General features: G+C 47.5%; 1 protein-coding gene across 2 annotated transcripts; it reads left to right on the top strand.

Moving 5' to 3' along the window:
- Positions 1-280: 280 nt before the first annotated feature.
- On the top strand, positions 281-18,111 carry KATNB1 (katanin regulatory subunit B1). 2 transcript variants are annotated; one of them, XM_085071522.1, is made up of 19 exons: positions 281-670; positions 3,866-3,996; positions 6,066-6,183; positions 7,879-7,979; positions 8,510-8,551; positions 9,208-9,291; positions 10,229-10,344; positions 10,869-10,940; positions 11,192-11,342; positions 11,721-11,908; positions 12,025-12,155; positions 12,709-12,756; positions 12,928-13,004; positions 13,649-13,768; positions 14,573-14,722; positions 15,045-15,121; positions 15,512-15,586; positions 16,266-16,382; positions 16,957-18,111. In XM_085071522.1, exons 1-19 carry the CDS (start codon positions 631-633, stop codon positions 17,087-17,089), a joined length of 1,971 nt encoding a protein of 656 aa, XP_084927648.1. In that variant the 5' UTR covers positions 281-630; the 3' UTR covers positions 17,090-18,111. The 2 variants fall into 2 exon arrangements, with proteins under 2 accessions (XP_084927648.1, XP_084927647.1); XM_085071521.1 differs by having other exon boundaries at positions 282-670; positions 12,022-12,155.
- The last annotated feature ends 721 nt before the right edge of the window (positions 18,112-18,832 follow it).

Below are 18,832 nucleotides of genomic sequence, written 5' to 3'. Positions count from 1 at the left end.
ACCGCCAACGGGCCGTGAGCTACGAGGCCCGGGAAGCACCCCGGCCGCCCCCGGGGAAGCCCCAGGGCGGCTGCACGCTCCCAACCGGCCGCGGAGCGTGAGCGGCTCGGCCCCCGCCCCTCAGGGCGGCCCCTCAAAATGGCGGCCCCCATCCAGCGCGCCGCCTCCTCATTGGCCGCGCCTGCGGGGCTCTGCCAAGAAGCCGCGCTGCGAGTGGCGGCCGCGCTGCCGTCTCTATGGCAACCACCCCGCCCTCGCTTCCTATTGGCCGAGCGGCGCGCGGAGCCCGGGCAACCGCCCGGCGCGGCGCGGGGTTGTTGTGAGCGGCCGGTTGCGGGGCGGTGGCGGGCGGGGAGTCCCGGTTCGGTACCGCCGGGCCCCGCCGCCACCAGCGTCTAGGCGATCGCCCTCGGCCCGACCGGCGCTCCCGTCCCGTGATGTTCATCAGCGGTGAGGCCTCGCACCCAGCCGTGCTGCCTCTCGGGACGGTCTCGCCGTGACCGTGTTTGCGCGCCCGCAGGACGGCCGGGGCAGCCCCGGTGCACGGCGTGGCCGTAGGACGCGCCAGCGAAGCGGAGCCTCGCCGGGAGGAGGAAGGCGCTGCCCGCCCGAGAGGCGCCGCGCTGAGCCATGGCCGTGGCCGTCACCACGAAGACGGCATGGAAGCTGCGTGAGTGCCGGGCGGGGAGCCGCCCCGGCTGGGAGCGGGGAGGGACAGGAGCCGCCTCAGCCCTGCTCGGGATGTGGTGTCCCGGCCCCCTGTCTGCGGTGCTGACTGGGATTTTTAACTCCTGGATGTCCTGGTGGAAGACATAGCGGCACAGTGAATAGCGTGGCCTTGTCAGTGCTGTTTTCAAAGAAGGTCATCTGCAGCACTAGGCTGAGTGCTAACCCCACATGATTTTTTACTGTAGTACAAGAACAACCGAGGCAGTGAAGGATGGGGCACCTGTCAAGGGGCAACCCTGGATTTACGGACAGGCTGGGGAATGAGGGGGTGGAGAGCAGCCTCGCAGGAAGGGACGTGAGGTTCCCGGTCGATGGCAAGTTGAACATGAGTCACCAGTGTGCTCTGGTAGCCCAAAGGGCCGGTCGTGTCCTGGGGTGCATCGAGGAAGGTGATGGTCCTGTTCTGCTCCGTGCTGGTGCAGCTTCACTTCGAGTCCTGGGGGCTGGTTTGGGCACCACAGTTTAAGAAGGACATAAAACTTTTGGAGAGCATCCAAAGAAGGGCTATGAGTATGGTGAAGGGTCTAGAGGAGAAGCCATGCAAAAGAGTGACTGAGGTCTCTTGGCTTGTTCAGCCTGGAGGATACTGAGGGCAGAGCTTATCGTGGGTTGCAGCTTCCTCAGAAGAGGCAGTGGAGGGACAGCTCTGATCTCTGCTGTCTGTGACCAGTGACAGGACGTGAGGGAGCATCTGGAGCTGTGCCAGAAGAAGTTTAGGTTAAATATTAAGGAAAGGTTCTTCACCCAGAGGGTGGTCAGGCACTGAAACAGACTCCCCTGGGAGGTGCTCACAGCATCAAGTCTCTGTTTGGACCACGCTCTCAGGCAAAGAGTGGGACTGTCCTGTGCAGGACGAGCAGGAGTAGGACTTGATGATCCTTGTGGGTCCCTTCCAACTCAGAATATTCTGTCATTCATTGGAAACCACTCCTGAGAGCCAGATTATGGTGGGGAATCCTCTCAGTGTCAGAGAGAAGGCCCCATGCTTAGTCTCAGCAGGGTTGTCCTTCATTGGCACTCACTTGTTACAGAAGGTTCCCTGAGCTTTCTGCTGCAGGAGGAATGGGGTGATCTTTGCAGGGCCTGTGCATCCCACTCTCTTGAAATTGCTTTGCAAGAGACAGTAAGAATCTGCTGATTTTGTGTCCATTATTCTTCCTCTGCAAGAGCAGTAGACAGTTGCTGACTATCAATTTCTAGCTGGTTACTGATGAGTTATTTCATAGGGACTGTCGAGGAATGCTTAGAAGCAATAGGACCTGATCAGTTGCTTTGGTCAGTGAGTGGGCTCTGGAAATAGTGTCCTTGACTGGTAACACATGAAGGCATCTGAGATAACTGACTTAGGAATTTTGTATCTTTTTGAGCAGAAAGCTAATTTGCTATTTCATCTTTCCATTCCTGAAACTCCAGTTATAGGAAAAGCTGGAAGTCTATCCATCTCCATTCTCCTTAGGTATGCAGAGATTCTTGATCTTCATTTTTGCTAGGCTCTGCCCCATCTTAGCATCCTCTTTGGAGTGAGAAGCATTCTAACTGTCAGGGGTGTTTCAGCAATGCTAGTTAGGAGTTTAGTGCTACTGGGCTGGTGGGTGATAGTTGGTGACAAGAATTTCATTAAACAAAAAAATTGTGGGTTTAAGGGATTTGTAGGGGAGAGAATTAACATCTCTGGCCAAGGCTTTTATGAACAGAGGGTTGGATGCTTCCACAATGACTTTTAAACTTAAAATATGTTATTAAGAAGGAAATCAAGAGGGGAAAAAGTGGAGCTGCTGACACACTCGTTTCAGCAGCAATGCTGAGCATCTGTCCTTTCAATTTTAGCTGATGAGTTGGTCTATTAATGCTAATTTTACTTTTGGCTACCTTCTAGTCTGTGTATCCATACAGGCTTTGTTTTAGCATTTTTATGTGGAAGTTTGGTCTTTCAACACAATGCAGGCATATTTTCAGATTTGCCCTTCACATATAATTTATGGTCCAGTTACCTTTGTAATTGGAGAGGTGTTTCTCCAGCCCAAGTGAAAGTTGCGCAGTTTTGCTTTCAAAAAAGCACTCTTGGAAGTTGGAGATCAAAGTACCTGTAATTATTAGTGCAGCCATCTAATATCCTTTTGGATTAGCGTTGCATGTAAAATGATCAAATTGCTCCTCCCAGCCAAACAATCTGAATGAAAGCTGAATTGATGCTACCTAGCCTTTTTACAGACTCATAACATTTTTACAGTTTCATAACTTTAGGCATGCAGATCCTGTGACCTTTCAAAGAAGTGAACCGTAAGATGAAGATATTGGTAAATGCATCTGCCAAAAGCCCCTGCCAAAATTTTGAGTGAATTTAAAATTCTGCTGTGAGATGTCTTAGCAAAGATGCTCATTCAGCTTCTTTTTTGCCCCAAATTGGTTTCTTCATGATGACATGTCCATAGAGTTCTGTTGTTGCAGTGTCAGAGCTTCCCTGCAGCTCCCAGTTTTTAACAGTCAATCAGTAACAATCAGATATGTTCTTTTCTGCCCTTTTGGATAGATATTCACCCTCCTTTGTCACAGCTGCACTCTGCAGTGCTCAGTTTTCTCTGTGTTACCTAGTGGGGATGTGGCAAAGCCTCTGCCAAAACTCAGGGAAGGGAGCTCCACCTCTCCCCGCTGCTGAGTCTGACTTTTTTTCTGGGTAAGGTAACAAACTGTACTGCTGCTCCCCTGCCAGTTCCTCTCAGGTTGGACTGTCTGCTACTGCTCTCTGAAACAGGATTAGAGGGCCTTTCACTAGATGACTCTGGCTGCTGTGCATTATTGCAGGTAAAGCACCTTCTGTGCTTTACTGCACTTGAGCAAATCTTCAAAAGCTCTTGAGCTGCTGCAAGTGAGAGAAGATGCTTTTTGTAAGCCATGTGAGCACTGGAGTCATGAAGCTTTGGTCAGCAAATGTCTCAAGTGCAGCAGGCAGAGCCAAGAGGGACTGTTGAAAGCGAGATAATAGTGTGACTTCTTATCTGAACAGTGGGCTGCTGAAGCTTGTCCAGTGGAAACTGGAAAGTGTTTCTGGATGAGGAATATCTTTTTGTCCGTTTGGAGGGATGGAATGGAAATTGTTATACTAATCTGTAATAACTCTTTGCTTTGTTTTGTGCAGAAGAGATCATGGCCCACAGCAGCAATGTTTCATCAGTAGTCCTGGGAAAAGGTTCAGGCCGGATGCTGGCCACTGGAGGAGATGACTGTCGGGTCAACATATGGTCAGTTAGCAAGCCCAACTGCATCATGGTAAGAACAGGCCTGTTTCCATCTTTTGGGGAATGGGAATATTAATTCAGAGGTTTGGAGGGTAGGGAATGAGGAGAAAAGATTGCTGGGGTGGAGCCTGTGGGACTTGTGAATAGAGTTTGCCAACACAAAGCTGTGTAACCAGATTCTAGCTAAAGACCGGGACAGAATTGGGTGCCTGGTGAGACCACTGCTCTAGAGACATTGTGGGAATGCTTGAGCTGGGCCTGTGCTTACTCAAATAATTGATATTGTCCTTTATATATTACCAGGCTACAAATAATTAATGGAAGAGTTTTGTACAAAACCAGCTAGTTTTATATAGCGCTGGCTACAGGGGCGAATTTTATACTCTGGGGTTTACAGCCATAGCAGGAGATATCCCCAGAAGAATGCATTCCCACCTGTGCCACAGTCCCTAACTGTCAGCACAAAGGTTGCCACAATAGTTTGCTGTAGGCTGGGGAGGAGTAACTGGGTGCAGCGTGTTAGCAAGGGTAGGGTTACCCCAGCAGTGATCACTAAAGTGCACCATAAATATATATTTAAGAGATATCTATCCTGCATCACTTTTTCTTTGAGTGGGTGTTGTGTAAAACCAACTTTAGCACATGTCGCTTGTCATTTGTTTAATTAACAACACAATAATCTTGTGGTATTGAAGGCATTGCTCTGGCCAGTGTGAACCTTGTGAGGAAGAAATCAGGAAAGTAGGGTCAAAAAGGCTAAAAAGGGAATGTGTCTGCTTTAGTTTTCCATTCATGAGTGTATGAAGGGTCACCTTTGGCCGGGCTGTGCTTCTTGCATAGTGTAGTTAAGCAGTGACTTTCCAGGCCCTTGGTGGTGGCATGACCCTAGTTAAAACTGAAGTATTGCCTTACTCAGGGGGAGGGTTGAAGGACTAACTCGGTACCCTTTCTGTGGGAGCAGAGAGCTGCACCTCTCCTGTGCTTCCTGGGAACCACAGATGTTGGGAGCTGCTGTTTGTGAGAGGCAGGGGCTGACTGAAGCTGCTTATGCTGTTCTTGTATATCAAAAGAATCTTGATTTTTGGGGTTGTCCTCTGAAATTAATTTTTAGTGTTTATATTGTAAGGATTCCGGATGTTTACTTGTTGGGAAAGAGGGAGAAGAGGAACTTTCCAGGTAACATTGCAACTCAGTTTAAGTTTGAGCTCTGGTTCTCCCTAAGCAGTGGCAGTTGCAGCTGTGAAGTTTGTAGAGGATTTCAATTGCACATGGATTCCTAAGAAAGCCCCATCAGAACAGGCAGCTTCCAACTGGCATTCCCAGCCTCTGTATGTGTGTGGGAGGCACAGAGCTAGTGTAGCTATTTAAAAAGACATATTTGAGGATGGAGTGAAGCAGAGAATATTGCTTGTTTGGTAAGCAGAAAGTCTGCAATGGTCGAATTTGTTTTCTGGAGCTAGTTTTAAATATTCTTGTGTTTTACTTAAATGCAGGCCTTTTCAAAATGCTTATGTAATTTGTAAGCTTTCAGGTGCTCAAGGATGAAAGGAACTTCATACATATGAATTACTGCCTTATGCCTCAAGTCAGTACTTCAGTATTAGCACCATGTTATCACTGACATCCATTGCTGGCAGCAACCTAGGGCTCCATGCTTGTGTGAAGCTTTCAAAGTAGCCCTGCTTTTGCTCTTGCTTTGATTTTGTAACTGCTTCATGACACTTACATGACCCATTTAGAGCAAACACAGTGCCATTGTGCTTGCACAGCGTAATTTTTATGATGTAAGAATGTGTCAACCTTGTCTGAGCATCCGCACCTAATGTTTAACTACCTGTGTCTCTGTTGATGCATCCTTTGAAACTTAGTCAGCGTGCCCAAGAAAGTGGGGTAATGTGGGAAGGCAGGTGTGCTGTGATGGGTGCAGTGATGGACTTTAGGGTGCTCTGCCGTGCTGCTAGCTGAGGAAAAAGGACCAGTGGCATAGTGAGGTGGTCCCAACTCAAGGCTAAAGAGTTACCCGTCGAGTATGAGCAATGCCATGGTTCGTGCAGGGCTGTGTCAGCAGCTGTTGACTGGGACTAATGGTTTTCTTTACAGAGCTTGACAGGCCACACAACCCCCATTGAGAGTCTGCAGGTCAACCCAAATGAGAAGCTCATAGTTGCAGGGTCCCGGTCAGGGTCCATTCGAGTTTGGGACCTGGAAGCTGCCAAAGGTACGTGTCCAGGAGTTTTTGCTTCTGTTCCTGCACATTTTTTGGAGAATCCTTATGCTTAATGTCTGTGCTGACCCAGGAGGTTCCTGATTTAAGAAGGAGCAGGAGCCTGGCATTGCTTTCATCTTCGTATGCAACTCTTTTTTGCCCTTGTACTGAGGCTGTAGAGCTGTATAGTCATGCTTGAGCAGAACTTCGGACCTGTATTGGGGACACTTACCTGAGAAACTAGTTTCTATGGTTTTGACCTGACTGTGTCAAGATCTATATTCCATATCAGTTTCCATGCGTGTGTAGATAACTAGGCATACAGAATTGGTATTCAGAGTCTCAGCTTAAGATGGTCAACCTTAATAAAAGGATCCCAAACCAGACTGGAAGTTTTAAGTTTATTAGGTTCTACATAAATGCAGGAATCCCCTGTTTGTTGACTTCTTGTTCTTAGGTTCTAACTTTTGTTTTTTCCTCAAGCAGTTTTTATGCTCTTCTGCTCTTGCATGGCCACATAAAAAGACAAAGACCTAATTTTTAATAAACTGTAAAAGCTATGAAGTCATCAAGCTCTGATCCTTTAAAAGCCACTGTTGAGTCATGCTTTATTTATTGCGTTTTCCTCAAATCCTAGAATGAATTTGCAAAGCTATCATTAATCACTTGAGTGCATTCCAGGAGGAATACCAGAAGATGATTGACTATTTCTTATAAGTTCATAGAAGGAATGTGTAATGAAAATAGACTTATACTGGCTGAGCTAAGAAGGCAAACCACAGGCAGCATCAATAACGAGAAGCACTTTTGTCATTCAGACTGTTAAGAGTCAGTTCAGTTATGGAATAGTTTGGCTCTGCCTGTGGGGAGTAGCTGATCTGGCTGCATTTATTAGGGGACCTATGAGCCAGTGTCTATACAAATGACCACCCCAGCTCTGGCTCACGAGCTAATTTCTGCCAGGGGAATCATCAGCTTGTTCCAGATGGCAGATGATGGAGAGGGATTGCCCTTGTTATTATCTGAGCAATTTTTCTTAGAGTTGAGTTCTCCATTTGTCTCTGCTTGCCGAGATATGATGTACCAGTTCTACTGGTCCTTTCCAGTTTCCAGAATTACAGGAGGTGTTACTTGATGACTTGCTGAAACACTCTGATCATTTCTTTGTCTCCTGCTCCCTAAGCATCCACTTCCTGTCTTTACCATGATTCTTGCAAGGGTCAGTTGAAGGAGTTCAGGGGGAATACTGGAACCGAAGAGGTGGTGCCTAGATGGGGATGCAGAGTTGTGGGAAAGGGTCTGTCTAATAACTGCAAGGTGAATGCTGCAGGCAGTCAAGCCTCTTTCACTTCCTGGCTAAAACTGCTCTTCCTCTGGCCCATTTTGCTGTCTGTGTAACAAATGGGAAGATGTGCTGCCTGCCAGCTGCCTCATTTTCCGAATGGAGACCTTTGGACTTCTATCCATAGTTTCCATACCTAAGGACAGCATTTCATTAGGTTCATTGATCATGGTCGCTCTATTGCTGTTTCTTTGCATTGCCAGGATAAAGTCAGATGCATTTCCACAAAATAATGTATATTTCCATAAAATACATTATAGTATAAAATACAGTATGGCTACACTTCTGGATGGTGTCTGGTAGAAATGAACTACTAAATATTTACCCCCTATTCCTTCTCTCTGCTCTGCCTCCCCTTTTCCCAGTTCTTCGTACCTTACCAGGTCACAAAGCGAATATCTGCAGCCTTCATTTCCACCCTTTTGGAAGCTTTGTGGCATCTGGCTCTTTGGACACCAACATTAAGGTAAAACCCAGCTTCCACTAGAGATTTCGCTCTTTACTTGCAGTGTCTTTGCTTTGAAGAGTGCCAGAAGGTGTTTTGTGTCAAGCTGTTGGTAGATGCTGCACATCATCATTTCCGTGTGTGGGCAGGTGTGTTTGTGAGTGCTTGTGAAATCTGTGCGTGTGTTTTCACAGCCAGCTCATGCATGTGACTTCTCTGGTGTGGAATGTGGCTCTGACTAAGGTGCCAGCCAAGACCTGGTGTCAGCAAGCACAGATGTCCTGCTTTGCTGTGGATTGTATCTGCTTCCTCAGAAGCTGGTGTTTGACTGTCAGGACTGAGCTGCTGTAGTTAAAAATTAGCTTCCAGGAGTGATTCTTACTTGGGGAGTTAGGTTAGAAAATACCCCTGAGGCCAACAGGTATTCAGCAGCCCCTTCATTCTGTAGTGTCTGTAGGCTTGGTGACACAGAGCCCCTTGTTCTGGCAGGACCCTTGGGCTCCCCCCATACTACTATTAACATATCCTTTGTTTCCTTTTCTTCCTTGTAGCTCTGGGATGTAAGAAGAAAAGGCTGTATCTTCACATTCAAGGTAAAATGCTTCATTAGTTTTCCGGCAAAGAGGGGGAGAAATATTTCTTTTGAGGACTTATGAGCAAGCCTATATGTGGTTATGTACAATTAACTTCCTAGTTTTTCAGCATGAGAATAAGATCTGCACGATTTGTGAAGTGGCCTGGCAAACCTCAGCAGGCCTCCGTGAGCTGTATGGGAATACAAAATGGATATTATGAGATATCAATGGATATCATGTGCTATAGTGTGGATGGCTTCAGTGGGGGATGGAGAGTGTCTGTGAGGGTTTCTTTATATTGTTAATGGTTTTTCCCACTGCACTGAGATTGTTCTATTTCTGGGGCCTTTTTCTACCTGAAGAATTTTCTACTTTCATGTAGAAACCAGAGATTTAGTGTCAGAGCACTTTTATCTGACCGTATGTAAATCTGTGTAATTTAGAACTGATTCTTATTGATGAAGCCAGATCTGTATTTACCTTACTTAAACTGATGGCATAAATATCTAGATGAGAGAGATTACACACATTTAGTGTGGCTTGGTGTAGTGTCTTCAGTAGTGTTGTGTTCTGCAAGCTGTGAACTCTGTAAAACACTTAATTGATTTTGTTTTATTATATTGTATAGGATTGAAAGACAAAAGCCAAAATACTGTTTGTTTTCCTCATTTCAGGGTCACACAGAAGCAGTTAGGTGTCTCCGCTTTAGCCCTGATGGGAAATGGGTGGCCTCTGCTGCTGATGATCACACTGTAAAGGTAATTCATTGTGACACCCTCCTTATGTGCTTGTGGCACATGGGAGTACTGGGGTTGTCTTCTTGCCAGGCATTACCAGCACTCACTTATAAACACCCTTAGTTCATTAGGCAGCTGGCTGAACCCCATGGCTTTGCAGAGACCAGTTTTCTTACAGAGATCATGTCTGGTGGTCCACAACACCCATAGAAGAGCTGCATGGGCTGAAATGCCCTTATCCAGGAGACACACTGGGAGAGACTATGCACAGCAAAATTCAAGTTTTGATGATGGTAGAGTTGTGATACCTGAGTATTGGCCTCAGTAAACCTTGTAGAATGAGTTGCCCACAGCACATGGCTTCACCACACTAATTTCTGGCTCTGCTTGTGTTGTACACATTACATGTGATTATGAGTCTGAAAATTGCTGCCAGGACTGAGCAGAGCAAGAGAAGGAATTCAGAAAAGTAGTAAATACAGTTGTTTCACATGGAGTATGGAGGAATGGGAATGAAGGATTGATTTTATCTTCAGTTTCACATGAAATTAACTGATCAGTTATTTCACTGCATTTTTAAGTGGAGACTAGAGCATAAGAGGAAGGAATTGCTAAGGGATTCAGAGCTTTTGGATTTTTATTTGTTCACTTTTGAGATACAGTCTGTGGGGACAGATGGAACTGCTATATTTTGTCTCAGTCTCTAAATATAAACAGAAACTTCTAGGGGACAAGTGACATGGAAATAAAAGATAATGCAAAAAAAAACCCAAAACCAAAACAAAGCCTTAGATTACTGGTATGGTATTTTTTTCTGATTATTGCTTTCTTTAACAGATTTGAGTCTGTTCTTGAAGGGGGAAGTGTTACAAGGTTGCCAGTACAAGGAAATCCCAAGTGTATTTGAAATCTCTAACATTAACTCTCTTCAAGAGTCTCTGTTCTTTCCTCCTTTCAGCTGTGGGATCTGACCGCTGGGAAGTTAATGTTTGAGTTTACAGGACACACCGGCCCAGTAAACGTTGTTGAATTCCATCCCAATGAATACCTTTTGGCTTCTGGCAGCTCTGACAGGTACGTAAGGGGAGGGAGAAAGAAGGGAAATGTATATGTCTGTTCTGTTTCCTGATGCCCTTCTTCATAGGAACATGAGAGATAGGAATGTCACACAGCTCAAACCTGCCATTGCAGGAGGCAGACATGTAGACAGCAGGACATGACATCTGTGATGGGCAGAACATGGAGATCTTCCCTTCTCATCCAAAATTTATGGCACCTTCTGCCACAGTAGAAACCAATGTGTAGCCCCAAGCATCTCACTTATCCAGCTGACATCCTGAGTGAGCAGCAGCAAGCCTTGCTCAGCTGGCAGGGTGTTCCCTTAGCTCTGGGTCAGCTCTAAAAGTCTTGTCTGTGTCTAGAGCCTCTAAGTATCTCTGTTTGGATTCATGGATCTTAGCTAGATCAGCCTTCTGTGTAGGGTCACAGTATGTGCACAACAGTGGAAGTCATGCCACTTATTAGTGTTGTGTTTAAAATCTGGATCCTACAGATTTCTAGAGGGATGAGCAATGAATTTTGTTGTGTTGTGTGTACAGGACTGTTCGGTTCTGGGACTTGGAGAAGTTTCAAGTTGTGAGCTGTATTGAAGAGGAGGCTACTCCTGTCAGGTACATTAAATTCCTACTGAAGTGTGCTAGGCAGAGACTAAAGGTGGGGTGAAGGGAGGGTTTCATCAGAGAGAGACATTACTGGGGAGAAGTTTGGGCTGCTGGAGATGTTGCGCAAGTCCACCAGGTTGCATAGGTGAACACATTGGAAGGTTCACTGTTAAAACTGAAGGTGTTCAGTGTTGTCAGAGATCCACAGGGACTGAGCAAGGTGGGAATGCTGTGCCAATTCTCCTTCTGCTTCCTCCCAGGTGTGTGCTCTTCAACCCTGATGGCTGTTGCTTGTACAGTGGCTTCCAGGATTCACTGCGTGTGTACGGCTGGGAGCCAGAGCGCTGTTTTGATGTGGTCTTGGTGAACTGGGGAAAAGTAGCTGACTTGTCTATCAGCAACAACCAGCTGGTAAGCCACTGCTCCTGAGGCGGGGGGTGGCAGCTGTGAAATGCAAGATAAAATCCTGCTGCCTCCTTGCAGGCCATCAGACCTGTAAGCTTGTGTCAGGGCTTGCAGCATGCCCAAAGGTTGTGTGCCTTGTGCTCCACTTTGTCTCTCTTTGGCTTCTGGAGGAAGGAGCTGGGGCTTAGTTCGACCAGTATTTAGAAGCTATGCTTGGCAAAAGTTTTATCCAAGCCTTTCATAAATCACTGGCAACTTTAGGTTGGAAAATCCACAGCACTGAGCAATCCTCAAGCACAGTTGCTCAGGGTCATTTTATCATGCCTGTTCTCAAAAGGGCTGGTGTGCACCTTGATGAATTACCTTGATCTTTTGCCTCTGCAGATAGGAGTTTCCTTTGCACAAAGCACAGTCTCTTCCTTCGTTGTGGATCTCAGCAGAGTCCCAAAGTCAGATTCTATTCCTCATGGGCTGATCAGGGACGACCAGCCTCTTGTGCCACCTACCCCCACAGGGTCTTCCCTTCGCCGCATCTATGACAGGCCCTCAACGAGCTGCAGCAAGCCACAGAGGTGAGGGAGTCTGCTGGCTTGTTGAATTTCAAGGTTTTAAGGAAATGTGCCAGGAACTCAGTGCTCTCTCTCTCTGACAATACGGCTTCCCCTGACAACAACTCTTTTCACAGCAGAGTGAAGCACAACTCAGAGAGTGAGAGGCACAGTCCTAGCAGTGAAGATGACCGGGATGAGAAGGAATCAAAGGCTGAGATCCAGAACCAGGAGGATTACAAAGAGATCTTCCAGCCCAAGAATGCCATCTGTCAGTACCATGGTTTATTGTGCTTTTGAGTAGTGTTTGGATTTGAGATCAGGATGCTAAACTGATTTGATAGAACTGAACTTTTTTTGGCAGTCTTCATTAAAGAAGGAAAGGCAAAATGTTTTGTTAAAGCAGAGATTGTTGTTTAGGAGGCATTGTGCAGTGTCTGTATCTCATTTTTATGTAAGTGATAAAAATGAGATATTTCTGAGGACTGCATAGCAATTGTTTTTATTTACTCATATAAATCAATAACAGGAGGTGGATTTTTGTAATAACATTTGTTGTGACAGTGCCTTATGTGCTTCACACCTCTACAGCAGCAGTGAGCTGCAGGGATCAGTTTTGTCCCTCCTATCCATGAAGGCTGAAAGCCTTTAGCTAAACTCGACAATAATGTCAAGGCCCAAAGGAGATAACTCTGCTTGTTGTATCACTGATTACCCTCATGTGTGGACTTGTTGGAGATTTCTCTACTCCAAGGTTGACTTACCACTTATCTGTAGCCTTGGATGCTTCTTCATTTGTTTATTTTTAAAATCTTCTTCTGTAGGCCGAACTCCTCCTCGAAATGAGCCCTTTCCAGCCCCTCCTGAGGATGGTGAGTATGGAAATGATCCCTTTGTGGGGATGGGGTTATTGGCCTCCAAAAGAGGGAGAGCTGCCTGAAGGCAGAAACAACTCCTTGCAGTGTAGCTGAACAGAACCTTTGCTCTCAACTCCTGAAGGTAACAATCAGTTTCTGCTTTCCCATTTCTTTCCCTCTTGGTAGAGCCTGGAACTGCAAAGGAAGCAGTGAAGCCCAGCCAAGCTGTGGATGTCCAGACCTCATTGCCAAAGCAAGAGCTCGTACGTACTGTGTGATCTGTGAATTGCTGTTCCTGCTCCCTCTGTGAGCGATGAGTTGGAGACTTCGTGATTTGTACTCAGGCTGATTCCTTTACTGAGGGGCAGTAAAAGTGCAGCTCCAGGCTTTGCCCTGCCAAGTGTCTTGCCTTAGCAGCAGAACCAAGGCCAAGCCTCAGACAAACTCTATTGTTTCAGTTTGCTGCTTGTGCTTGCAGTGGTGCTTCTCCTTGCGCCTCAAAATTGGGGCACTCAGGAGAACCAAGTGCCAGGTTTCTGCAAATGCTTGAACAGAGGCTGTTTTGTTGCCAAAACTGCAAGCAGCTGATGGGCTAGGATTCATTATACTGGCTTCTTTAGAATTCTCTCTTACCCTTCAGGCTGGCCACAGCCCATTGCCCTAATTTCAGATAACAATAACAGCACTTGACACTTCTGTTGGGGCATCTCCATGTTCTTTAGAAACCTTAATTACATCTTGGTGTGTACCTGAGAGATAGTTTATTGCCTCTTAAACTCTGTTAGCAAACTGGAGACTGCTTCTGCATTGGGACCCTGCTGTGAGAACAAAGCAGGTCAGAAATAAATGTCATCAGACTAGGGCCAGACTGCTCCTGCTAGACCTTTTATCCCAATTTGTCCTGCAGCCTGATCCAGTCCAGAGGCCGCCGATTGCCTCGTCAACTTCTTTGAGCAGAACAGAGCCTTCAGTGATTCCTGCAGCCAGGAATGAGCCCATTGGCCTGAAGGCCTCTGACTTTCTCCCAGTAAGTGTCTCTGGACCATGTTTTCCAGCCATGTCTGTGTTGGGTGGCATCAGAAAGGGGGTTCTCTGAGGTGTCCCACTGTGATTGGCAGCAGGGTGGTGTGAATACAGCAGAATTGAGCTCTGCTCATGAAGAACTTGTTACCAAAGCAGAGAGCAGGGGATGAAACAGAGTCACTGAACTATTCCAAGTACCAGACAGTGATTCATTTAAAAAATTGTATCTGCCATTACATGTACATAATAATTTCACGGGAATCTCTGCCTCTTGCATCTTGTAGGCTTCTTGGTCTCTCTTGGAGAGGGTATGCCCTTGTCCTAAAAGGGAAAAGAGCAGAGCATCCTGATAATCCCAGACTCTAAATGTGAGCAAAGGAAGTGGTGGTTCTAGCATGGCCTGGGCAGGAAGTAAATTTAGAGTCTAATAAATTATGTAAGATCTATGCTTTGTAATAAAATTTGCAGTTTCTGGACAAGTGTTTCACATAAAAAAACAGGGTATATGTGAAAGCATTTCTTCATTAAAACATACCAGGTTTGAAAACTTACTCTAAATTCACCTTTTTTGAGAGTTTTTCCAAAGCTTTAAACATGTTTGTGATTGACATAGTAGAAAAAGCAGAAAATCAGTTAACTGAAATCGGAACAAATGGAACATTTCCATTTCAAAAGGCTTTTACAACCATCTGCAAGGAAGTCAGTATTCACTGACATTCTGTGCAGCAAAATTGGCTCTCACCTAGGCCAGACAAAGCTCCCACCCTTCTGTGCCATCCTGCTCTGTTATTGGTGTCTGTACTTCCAGGCTGTGAAAAACCAAAGCCAGACTGAGCTGGTGGATGAGGAAGCCATGTCCCAGATCAGGAAAGGCCACGAGACCATGTGTGTGGTGCTCACCAGCCGCCACAAGAACCTGGACACCGTGCGGGCTGTATGGAGCACCAGTGACATCAAGGCAAGATGTGGAGATAACTGAGTCTCATGAGGGGAACAGCTGAGCAGCTCTGTTTGCTTGTGTGGGGCTGATTCTGCCTCATACAAAACACAGGGTCTCACAGCTCTTGTCCCTAAGGGTGTACCACAGAGTGCTGCTGTGTCCCATCTGCAGCTGAGTGGTCACAAAGAAACGTGGAGAAAACTTTCCCATGAGAGAGTTCTCTTCCCTAGCCAGTTTCATGTTTCCTCTAACTTGTTTTGGAAAAGCAGCACTTGATTTGCATTAGCACAACCAGTTTGATCTCTTCAATAGATGACTTTTTCTTTCCCATCTCTCTCAGAACTCTCTGGACTCTGCAGTGGCAATTAACGATCTGTCTGTTGTCGTGGATCTTTTGAATATCGTCAACCAAAAAGCGTGAGTCCTGGGTGGGGACAGCCTCTGGGATGCTCAAGAGCTGCCTGGTTGGGAGTTGGAGGCTCTGCCTTGTACCTGCCCTGTGTCCAGTGGGCCATGGCAGCATGAAATTCATGTGCTTGTAGTCACCTCTTCAAGTCTGCAATGCAGTAGCTGTTGGAGTTGTTTGGAACCAAGAGAAATCGAAGTCGAGGCTTCCTAAAGTGTTTCTGCTGGTAGTCAATGAAATATGTCAGAACGTGCCACTTTCTCTCACGAGGGGGAGTCAGTGAACTTGCTCAGTGAACCTGAGTGTCTCTTTGTGGGCATTTGCCAGGAAGTCTTATTTGTGTCTGCTGAGCATTGTAAAGCCTCTCTCTCCAGTCTCCGGATATGTCCTTTTCTTTTCAGGTCTCTCTGGAAGCTGGATTTGTGTACTATAGTCCTTCCACAGATAGAAAAACTACTCCAAAGCAAATATGAAAGGTGAGGCCCCAAGAACATGGTGTGCTTGGGGGACAGGGTGTAGATAGTGATAGGGGAGTTCTGCTGGGCATTTGTACCTGGAAGAAAATGCTGAGAAATCAGTGCAGATACTGTATCATGCTGATATGACACCTGGAAAAGAATGATGGAGTTGCCAGGTGTGTGTGGGAAAAGATATGGAAAGTATGCATGCGCAGGAAGAGCAGGATAGTGGGATTTGTTGTAGGTGTGTCGAACTGAAGACAGCTTTGGCAGCCAGGAGGGGTCATGTCAATGTAAAATGAATGGGCTTTGCACACTGATGGGAGTGAAGCTGTCAGCTTGGGTCAAGAGGAATGAAGTCCTGCAACAGCCCTGAAGAGTCATCTTTAGGGGAAAAAAAATGCAGCCTCTCTCTTAAGTTTCTGCTCTTCCTTTCTTCTGGGAGAGAGGTTCCTGCCAGGTTCCCTTGGCAGGACATCTCTGCCCTTGAGCAGAGAGGTCCCACTTGGCAGGGTATGTGCCAGGACCTTTGGAACAGGCTTCCTTTGTGAAAGCTTTGGAACTAAGATGCGTTGTTGGCACTTGGCTGTTGCCCTCCTTCCCAGGTTACAGTAGGTGGTGGAGTGGGGTTGTTTGAGGACTGTGTGCTGGGGGGGACAGGAATGAAATTCAAGTGGGACTCCATTCTGTTTTTCAGTTACGTGCAGACTGGCTGCACCTCCCTGAAACTCATTCTCCAGAGGTTCCTGCCACTCATCACAGACATCCTTGCTGCACCACCTTCTGTTGGAGTGGACATAAGCAGAGAGGAAAGGTGAGGCAAATGCTTCCGCTTGCTCCCTGTTGGGACCAGCCTTTCTCTTGGGTGAGCTTTGTCCTTACATTAAGGCTCTCATACCAGACTGGACATGTCTTCCCTTTGCAAACACCAAACCCTACTGCACAGAGGAAAAGGCCAAGGACTGCTTTTCCCTTTGTCTCTGTGCATTGAGTCATACCGAAACAAAAGTAGTAGGAGTAAAACCACCCTGTGGCTTCCCCCTCTGCCTCACAAGACACACGAGCTGGTAGCCAGGCCCTGGATTTCCAGTTCATTCACAGGATAGCTCTGCTCTGAGAATTGGCCTTTGGAAAACAGCACCTCCTTCCTCCTTGGGCTGTACTGCCAAAGGGGGAAGAGGGGTGAAAGAGCCCTTATGTGGATGCCATTCTCCTGTCTCATCAGGACGTGGGCTGAATGCCTGGTTTTTGCAGAGCTGTGCTCATATTTCAGCCTCTTCCAGGCCATTTTCAGGGCTTTCCTCTCCTGCTTGAGTTGCCTCTCTGGCAGTCTAGGAACAGTCAGACAACTAAGAATTCATGCTGTGTCTACTGCCATTTTTTTCCAGGCTTCAGAAATGCAAGTTGTGCTACAAGCAGCTGAAAAACATCAGCAACGTTGTCAAGAACAAGTCTGGGCTCAGCGGCCGCCATGGTAGTGCCTTTCGGGAACTGCTTCTCCTCATGGCTGTCCTGGACTAACAGCCACCACCTCCTCGTGTACAAATACAGGTGGCCAAGCTTCCCTCTTGCTCGTGGTCTGGCTGGATTTCAGATCTCTCTGTGTGTCCGTCTTTTTCCCCTGCCCCCTTCCAGCATGGTGGGGAAGTGGAATCTGGCTGCCTGGTCGCCCAGCCAGCCCTGGTGCCTTAGGGGCTGGATGGAGGACCCGAGTGAAGAGACGTGTGTGCTGTGTGAGGGGCCCTGGTGGGTGGAGGGCCCCGCAAAGCCCTGTAGGGAAGCTGCTTCATTCCAGCTCTTCATCTCAGCATCAAGCTCTGGGCTGCTCTGTGTACTGGCCTGTCCCTGCAGGAGGGCTCTGAGCCTGCTGTCACCCCTCCTTCCCGCTTGTGCTGTCGGTTCTTGTCGCTTGGCCCTGTGGGCCAGGGCCCTGCTCTCGCTGTGCAGCTGCTGAGGACTGCAGCCACCGCCCCACAAACGCCTGCTGTGGGGTGGATGCCCTTTCCATACAGAAGGGACTTCAACTGCCGTGGGGGACCAGCCCCTTTGGCTTCATCTGGCATGGACACTGTGCCACTGTGCCAGTGCATCTCAAGGACCTGAACCAAGGGACTTTCTCTTGGCTTCTCAGACATCCCTGCTGGCATCCAGGTGTGCAGAAGATCAGTATCTTCAGACTGTGCTTGGATCTGAGGTCTCCCTGGACTTGTTAAAATATGTGACTTAAACAGGACTCGTCGTGTGTGTTTGCCTTTGGGGGTGAGGATTTGGGAGGGTGGAGGAACAGAGGGACATGGACTGATTTATGTCTTTCTGCATCCACTGGACCATTCTTAGAGGTTTGTTTTTGGTTTCTTTCCCCCAATAAATGTCTGTCAGAATCTTTCTGTCCCTCTTTCTTCTTTCCTCTGGGGAAAGAGGTTCCTGTTGGTGCTTTCCCTGCTCTTCCCAGCCTGTCTCCCATTTTATACACTGGAGCCTGTTCTCCAGGAATCTGTAACTTATAATGAATTTTATTAAAATATTTGTAATTTTTTTTTAAAGTTGTGTTAAATGCCTGAATCTCTTGAAGTCCTCTTCACCTTGGCACAGCTCCTGGCTGAGAGTGCCCAGGAAAAGCAGGGCTCTGTTCCCTGCCTGTCCCAGGGAAAACTGACCATTCTCACCCTTCCTGCTGGGAGGCTGTGGTGAGCAACAGGAGCGCCAGCACTTGCCAGGTGGCTTGTGGAAATCCCGGGGGCGGTTTCACTCTGCTGGGTCGTTCCCAGCCCAAGGAGCAGTGTCATCATTTGGGGCTCATCCTTCTCCCTGGCTGCACACAGATCTCCCTCCCCCAGCTCTACAGAGAATCTGGGCAGAGTGGCAGTGCTGCCTACCTGCCTTCTCGGAGCTCCTGAGCCAGCCAGGGCATTTGGAAGGCTGTTCTGGGGAGATGGAGTGTGGCCATCAGGAAAGCTAAAGCCAGTCCCCACATTGCTGATGTTTCATCCAAACACAGTCAAGTTCTGGGAACAAAGGGGTGTGCCTGCCCTTCTCCGTGGCTCCAAAGGTGGCTTGTGCAGCAAGAGGCCCTGGAACTGAGCCACTGCAGGACTGACAGGGAGTGCTGCCTGCCTCGAGCACCAGGAGACTCACAGGGTGTGTGTGCTCCTGCTCTGCAGCTGCTTCCAGCCTCATCTGGTGGTATTCCCATGCCCGGACCCCCATGAGGTGTGAAAAGGCTCTGCCAGGCACCAGCCTATTGTTGGGATTCGAGGTGGAGCA

Source organism: Lichenostomus cassidix, chromosome 11, assembly GCF_008360975.1.
Source record: "Lichenostomus cassidix isolate B80296 chromosome 11, HeHo_3.0, whole genome shotgun sequence".
NCBI classification, from domain to species: domain Eukaryota; kingdom Metazoa; phylum Chordata; class Aves; order Passeriformes; family Meliphagidae; genus Lichenostomus; species Lichenostomus cassidix.
Note: the sequence above shows the minus strand (reverse complement) of the source record. Positions and strands in the feature narration are given on the sequence as shown.

What these genes read in the sequence shown, in the direction of transcription:
- KATNB1 (XM_085071521.1), top strand. Translation starts at nt 631, where the DNA reads ATGGCCGTGGCCGTCACCACGAAGACGGCATGGAAGCTGC. An exon ending in CCAGCCCAAGAATGCCATCT is followed by an intron (nt 12,156 to 12,708) that starts GTCAGTACCATG and finishes CTTCTTCTGTAG; the next exon opens with GCCGAACTCCTCCTCGAAAT. An exon ending in CATTGCCAAAGCAAGAGCTC is followed by an intron (nt 13,005 to 13,648) that starts GTACGTACTGTG and finishes TTTGTCCTGCAG; the next exon opens with CCTGATCCAGTCCAGAGGCC.